Source organism: Etheostoma spectabile, chromosome 18 (genome assembly GCF_008692095.1).
Source record: "Etheostoma spectabile isolate EspeVRDwgs_2016 chromosome 18, UIUC_Espe_1.0, whole genome shotgun sequence".
In the NCBI taxonomy this organism is placed as follows: Eukaryota; Metazoa; Chordata; class Actinopteri; order Perciformes; family Percidae; genus Etheostoma; species Etheostoma spectabile.
This window is the reverse complement of record NC_045750.1, coordinates 16,010,514-16,017,314: the sequence shown is the minus strand read 5'-3', so window position 1 is coordinate 16,017,314 and position 6,801 is coordinate 16,010,514. Positions and strand designations below refer to the sequence as shown.

Sequence of the window (6,801 nt, the reverse complement as noted above, 5' to 3'; positions counted from 1 at the left end):
TTTTTGCTCATGGGCATCTGGTGTTGAAATGGCTGACTGAATGCTAATAACTTTGGAGAATTCTAACGCTTCAAATGCTTAGTACTCGTCCAGCTTCCTGAATTCAGTGCAAACATTGCATGATACTAACGCTACGCCACGTGCCTTAATGCTTGCTCATTGCAAGGCATGCACAGAATTATACAGAAGCCGCAGCACCTCTTATGTTGCCCTGAGGGATGCATGTTTCCTTAAAGCTGTGCTCGCTTTGATGTGATCCTTAGATGTAGCCATTGTAGAAGTGTTTACACTAGGTGGACTATTTTAACATGGGATTGGATTGGCTGCGAGTTTACAGGGAGATGGTGAAAATTTGTTAAAATAATGCAAATTGGTAAATGCAAAGACAGAAGAAATGGCTGCCGAATTGGGTGTAGCATGAAAAGCAGCAGAAATATACAGTATCATAAGAAACTTCTATGATGGCTACAGCTCATTAAGTTCTCAATGACCCCAAGAGCTACTACAATAGACTAGATATCCTTTTTTTCTCTTCATATTATTACCACATTAAATGCTTCCAAACAAATCCTGTTTTTTATATATTTGATGTGTGATATCTATTGCTCCACAGTACAGCAACAGCAGGGTAAAAAGGTGTCTGTAAATCTCTAACCTTGTGTCGGTTTGCTTGTTATATGTTTTTAAAAAGATTTGCAGGTGTACCTTTGATACATCTTGTGACCTTGTGTGTATTAGTCATTTCGCTGGACTTCCTTGTGAAGAACTTATCAAATCGTATGTGTGTTTTTATTTCAATTCAGTGCCTGATTTTACGTCAGCTTTCTGATGTTTGCCTAAAATGAGCTATATTTCAACTTGTTTAACTTACAAAAGAAAATCCTTGGCATTAAATATTTTGCAGCTAAAGCTGCTTGCTCGCTCGCTGTCTCAGCAGCAATAATATGTCCTCTCAACAGTTCTGTTTTAAACTAAATGTTACATCCCATTTATATTCACATGCAATGACTTTGAAGCAAACCATCAAACATGAGTACTGACAGCGAGTTGAAGTTCCTGCGAATTAAAATCAATTATATTCCTATTTAGGTAGGGATGCCAGCTGATTTTGAACTGGCTCTTACTCCACTGCACACTACAATAGATGCAGTTAGTGAATAGTTTTTTTTTTTTACATGTTTCTAATGCACCTGTGACGTTTTATCTGTAGTCTGTGGAAAGCGCTACAAGAACCGGCCTGGCCTGAGCTACCACTACACCCACACTCACCTGGCAGAGGAGGAGGGCGAGGAGGAGAAGGAAATAGAGATGGCCCCATCTCCTCCATACAACGCAGACAACCACAAACGTAAGCGGCTGGCTAGCATCTAATTACATAGAACGACAAAAGGTTTCAGTAAGTGCTAGCTCATGACAGGACCTCCCCAATGCACCCAGTCACATGCACTCCTAAACATACAATTTACTGTATGATTACCCAGATGATCACAAGTTTTCAGAATACTAACGGCAGCTCATGCATCTTTCTCCTTACTTTATGTGTGTGTTCTTGCCGACAGCTCAAAAGGGCCCAGATGGCAGCATCATCCCCAACGACTACTGTGACTTCTGCCTGGGAGACCAGGACTCCAATAGGAAGACAGGCCAGGCCGAGGAGCTGGTGTCCTGCTCTGACTGTGGACGCTCCGGTGAGTCCCCAATCTCTAAAAAACATGGAGGGTTTCCAACAAAGCTTCAGGTTCTTTGTTGACGCCAGCATTAGTTGTAGACCACAAGTAGTTTTCCCTTGCCAATCAAATTTGTGGAATTCAAAGAAATGTTATGAGTGTTTTCAAAAGCGCAGCATAAACAATACTGTTATCAAAGGGAATAGTTTGACATTTGGGGAAATGCACTTTCCTGCCAAGAGTTAGATGAGAAAATGTATACAATTCTTATGTCAATCAGGTAAATAGGAAGCTAGAACCAGAAGACCGTTAACTTAGCCTAGCATAAAGTCTGGAAATGGGGAAACAGCTAGCCTGTCCAGAGGTAACAAATTCCACCTAGTAACACTTCTACAACTCACTAAATAACACATACAAGTAAAAGTTGTGTTTTTAAAGGAGGTTATAAACTGAACTTCCTGGAGTTTTGTTGGCTAGCTGTTTCCACCTGCGTCCAGTCTTTATGCTAAGCTAAGTTAACCAGCTGCTAGCTCTAGCTTCATATTTAACGTACAGACATAAGATTGGTATCAACCTTCTCATCTCACTCTCAGCAGGGACCCAATGAGTGTATTTCCCAAAATTAAACCATTACTTTAAGAAATAATTGAGATTTTCAGAAATTAGTTGTTTGCTGTCATACTTTATTTTGTGTGTACTACACATTTCATTTTTGTTTCCCTTTACTTTTGTTTTATCCACAATCTTGTCTTTATTTTTGGCACATTGATTTATGTAGTGCTTCCTTAATGGCCACAATTATTTTTACATTATTATTATTACATCATTTTTTTTGGAAGCCACATCAATAAAATAGACTATTATCAAGTTTACATTAATGTTCACACAGTTCATTTTAGTCCAATTATTCAAAGTCATCATTGTTCAAACCAACCTTTGTCTATACCTGAGGATGTGATATGATTTTACATTTATGGCGTGCAGTGAATTGAGCTTTCATGTTGCCACAGTGTCTTTTCAATGGGTTGTCAATGAGCCTTGTAGACCATCAGAAGTTTGAGCCAACGGCTGGAACGTTTAGCAATATATAATATTGATTCCTCAGCTCCGCTGCTTGCTTCCATCCCGCATGCTTCTCCATGTCAGCATCGCCCATCAGTAAGGACTTCTGCCTTTAGACGACATGCATTCACTCTTGTGTTGCTCCGTTTTTACCATAACCTTATAGCACACTTGGCTGCATTTTTGTTTCTTTATCCTCTTTTTTTCCCTCCACACTAAGCCAACGCCGCCTCTGCTGGATATCTCAGCAAAACATTTCTCAAATCAGCTCAACCGAGGGCATTCATTTCAACAAGTGAGATGCTTACTTGCTACGGTAGACTTTGTTGCGAGAGTGTGTGGCCTTGCTTGTGTTGCTCTGACGCTGATGTTTTCATGGTAGCTGGAAGAGGAGGCGTGAAGAAGAATGGGAAGAAGCCAAGTGCTCTAGAGGAATTGTTCGGCAACACGTCAGACAGCGAGGCCTCCACTTTTCATGGCTTTGAAGACGCCGAGCGGGAAGACATTTTGTTTTCAGACAATGATGATTCTGTGGATGACAGCTGATGACAGTCTTCCTGACCATCTGGACATCAGAAGACATTTTTTTCTTGGAAATCTCTAATGGATACAATGGCATTTGTTTAACATGCTCAGGTGGATTTTACTGTCCAACGCATTAAGTCATTTTCATAAGCCAACAATAATCTCCTTACACTTTATCTATGCTTGCAAAAGATAATCAAGATATAGACTAAACTCCACGGCTACTTACTAATGAGTTCTGGACTGAAAAGGTTAGTAGCAGACACGGTGGACCAGAGAAAAAGAAACAATTACATGAGTGGTCGCTAATGTGGCAGGGGGAGGGATGAACGTGGACTCTTGAGTCACTCCATTGGCTAAAGAGGAGAGGTAAGAGCCAATAGGCACTCCATTGCTCCTCTTGTCTTTACGGAAAAGATCTTTTCTTTGCCGCTGAGTAGAAAGGCTTTTTTCTACTGCATGCTGCTACAGTAAGTGGTATCCAAACTGAAAGGCCACCGTTTTATACTGCCCCAGTTCATTTTCCCCTGACTATTATTCCTCAGTTTAATTTGACAGGTAGCTTTAAATTTTACTCAGACCACGTTTGTCTTTATTCACCCATCGCAGGCTGAATAACATGCTCAATGTTTCTGGCTGCTTTCCAAGTTCTGATTTAAATCAGCTCATTCTCAATTATGGCTCATTCATGGCTCATTGATACCCCATTGATACCAGGGTAATGCAGATAACTCTGTGCATGAGAGGCTGACCGGGAACAAGCAGACAATTTTATACTATTCTTTTTTGATTTGTCCCAGCTGGGGATTTATGGGGGATGATAAAAGAATACTGCTTGGCATGTGTTTTACTGTACACACATTACGGCTTCTGCTTTATTTTCCAGACACATAATCACTTGTCTTTTGTGGCTAGATTGCTTTTGAAGCTACATTTCATCCAGCTGTACGCACTGTCAACACTATGGGGTGAAATTACAGACAAAGTTATCACTTACTGCTGGCTTATTAAGACATAGCAACCTTCTTTTGAAGGGAGAAATCGTGTGTTCTAAAGGACTTTCCAACTACTACGGCAAACTTTTTTTTTTTTTTTACATCAAATAACCATTCTTAATCTACAGCATTAGGAAAGCAAAGTTACACAATCTGAGAACAATCAAAGGAAATACTGTGTAATTATTCAGTTGCCTGAAGCAGGCCCTCTGCAGATCCTGTGAATTATTTTTTAATGGATTATGTAAAGATGTTCAGATCGTTGTCTGCTGTCAGCTCCAATTAAGAGCTCCTGCCACGTGTCTCACAGCTATTACATAAGACAACACCACTGACTTTGCTTTGTAAACTTGTCTGGTAATACACTCTGTCACCCTTTCCTTCCTTCCTTCCTTCTTCACTTTTCTCTCCTCTCCTCACCGTCCCTCCGCAGGTCACCCCACATGCCTGCAGTTCACAGATAACATGATGCAGGCAGTGAGGACGTACCAGTGGCAGTGCATAGAGTGCAAGTCTTGCAGCCTCTGTGGCACCTCGGAGAACGACGTATGTATACTGTAGGAAGTCTTGTACAACATGTATGATCCTCCGCGGCTAGATTTCCCTTTAGAATTTGCTTTTGAAGCACATCACATTTGACTTGCTTTGAATTTAATGTTGAGCTTTCCAGAGTCAGCATTCACCTTGTCAAAGGCAACACATACAAGCCAAGCAGATTTTATACATGAGAAGTCGCCCTTGATGTGATTTTTTTTTTTTCACACAGTTTCTAGCTCAGAAATATGTTTTATAAGAGTGAACAATACACGTTTTGCTTCCTTGGATAACACATATTATCATAAATTCATGGAATAGCCAAATATGTTTACTTGTGTTGCACACTTTCATACAAATGCTGCCCACATTGATTCACAAGATTATAAAAATCAACTTTAATTATGTAAAGACTTCATGAAAAGGACTTCAGCTTAATAAATAATAAATACCCACGATAGCAAACATTGCATCAGAGGTGTATTATATAAGGTTGCATGTTACTTACCTCTTTTTATAAGAAGCTTTTTTAAAGCTCCTTCAGCTGTCAAATTATGTTTTGAAAGCTCCCAGTATTACTTAACATCTTTTATAGCTGATAAATTCCATCACATTTATGGGAGCATTTGTAACTCTGCTTCACTTACTCCAGCATTTGTGTCCTTTTCCTGTTCCAGGCAGGGTTCATGTTTATTTTTCTGCCCCTTTATACATACATATTTCATAGATATGATATAATTAAGATGTTGATTTTGTGTTGCTTATGCAGGACCAGCTGCTGTTCTGTGATGACTGTGATAGAGGATACCACATGTACTGCCTGAAGCCTCCAATGACCAAGCCTCCAGAAGGTACAACAGCCACTCTCATAAGTTTTGTTATACATCAGCGTGTTGATATATATCACGTACTGTATATTTGCGAGAGGCTAAATAAGAAAAAGAGCCAGGAGGACAAAGATTTCAGCTTCTTTTTCTCCATCTCTCTCTCTCTTTTCGCAGGGAGCTGGAGCTGTCACGTGTGTCTGGACCTGTTAAAAGACAAGGCCTCAGCCTATGGAGAAGCATAACTTCCTTGGACATTCTTCTCAACACACACATACACACGCAATATACAAATTTGTACTGTTTGACATGCCCACACATTAGCGAACACTTTCTCTCAGAATATAGAATCAAACACACACAGGTGCACTCTTTCTCTCTCACACACACACACACACACACACTCTCTCTCTCCAGTGCATTAGCAGGCTCAAAGTTTCCTGTGTGAGGCGCAAAGACCTTTGACCTCTCATGTAGCCGAGCAACGCTCCAAACGGCATGGACATGCAATCCCGACCACAAGTCAGCTAACAGCTGGTCTGCCGTTCAGTAATTTCTCTACCTCACCACTCAGCAGACGGCCAGAAGCCAAAGCAAGATTAATAACGGCAAATACTGTGTAGTAATGTGTACGTGAAATACTCATTTTAAACAAACCGTAGATGTTTCCCCCTGAATTCTTGTGAGTGTGATTTGGAAGACGTTCGTCTCAGACCTTCTGCTGAGGCTCTTTCACTTGCTTCCTTGCGGTTTTGACTGATGTTTGTTTAAATGTGTCCTCCCAGCTCCACTCCTCTTCTGTGTTTAGACTTTACAGTGACATTCCTTTTTTGCATCTGGACAGACTCAGTGATAGTTATGCCATCTTTCACATGTTTTTGTCAAACTTGGTGAAATTTATATCTGCGCTAAGAGTCAACGGGGGCAACAAAACCGCCTCAACCATCCTTACTGTTGGAGTGTGGTGACATTTCTAATTCACGTCTGTTTTTTGTATCCTTGCAGTTACTAGGATACCATGGTGCTCAATTCAACACTTTATAAAAAATTCTAACATTTCTTTACATAGAATGTCATCATTTATTTATTATTGTAATGGTCCAAGGTTACTGTTAAGGAGATCATTGTTACTGTAGATCAGTGGTTCCCAAACTTTCTCTGTTGTGGAAGCCAGAAAAAAATACTGGCCCCTCT

The 6,801-nt window shown here is 40.3% G+C and overlaps 1 protein-coding gene across 5 annotated transcripts in view; it reads left to right on the top strand.

Moving 5' to 3' along the window:
- Window positions 1–6,795, top strand: part of dpf3 (double PHD fingers 3) — a 25,416-nt gene extending 18,621 nt beyond the window's left edge. For 3 of the 5 annotated variants that reach the window (XM_032542214.1, XM_032542215.1, XM_032542216.1), the window contains 5 exons: window positions 1,211–1,348; window positions 1,560–1,688; window positions 4,683–4,795; window positions 5,553–5,634; window positions 5,785–6,795. In XM_032542214.1, the coding sequence (XP_032398105.1) occupies window positions 1,211–1,348; window positions 1,560–1,688; window positions 4,683–4,795; window positions 5,553–5,634; window positions 5,785–5,852 (530 nt within the window). In that variant the 3' untranslated portion in view covers window positions 5,853–6,795. Of the gene's footprint in view, window positions 1–1,210; window positions 1,349–1,559; window positions 1,689–3,111; window positions 3,624–4,682; window positions 4,796–5,552; window positions 5,635–5,784 lie in introns of those variants that run through there. The other 2 variants (XR_004336047.1, XR_004336048.1) reach the window with 1 other exon arrangement.
- Window positions 6,796–6,801: the final 6 nt, after the last annotated feature.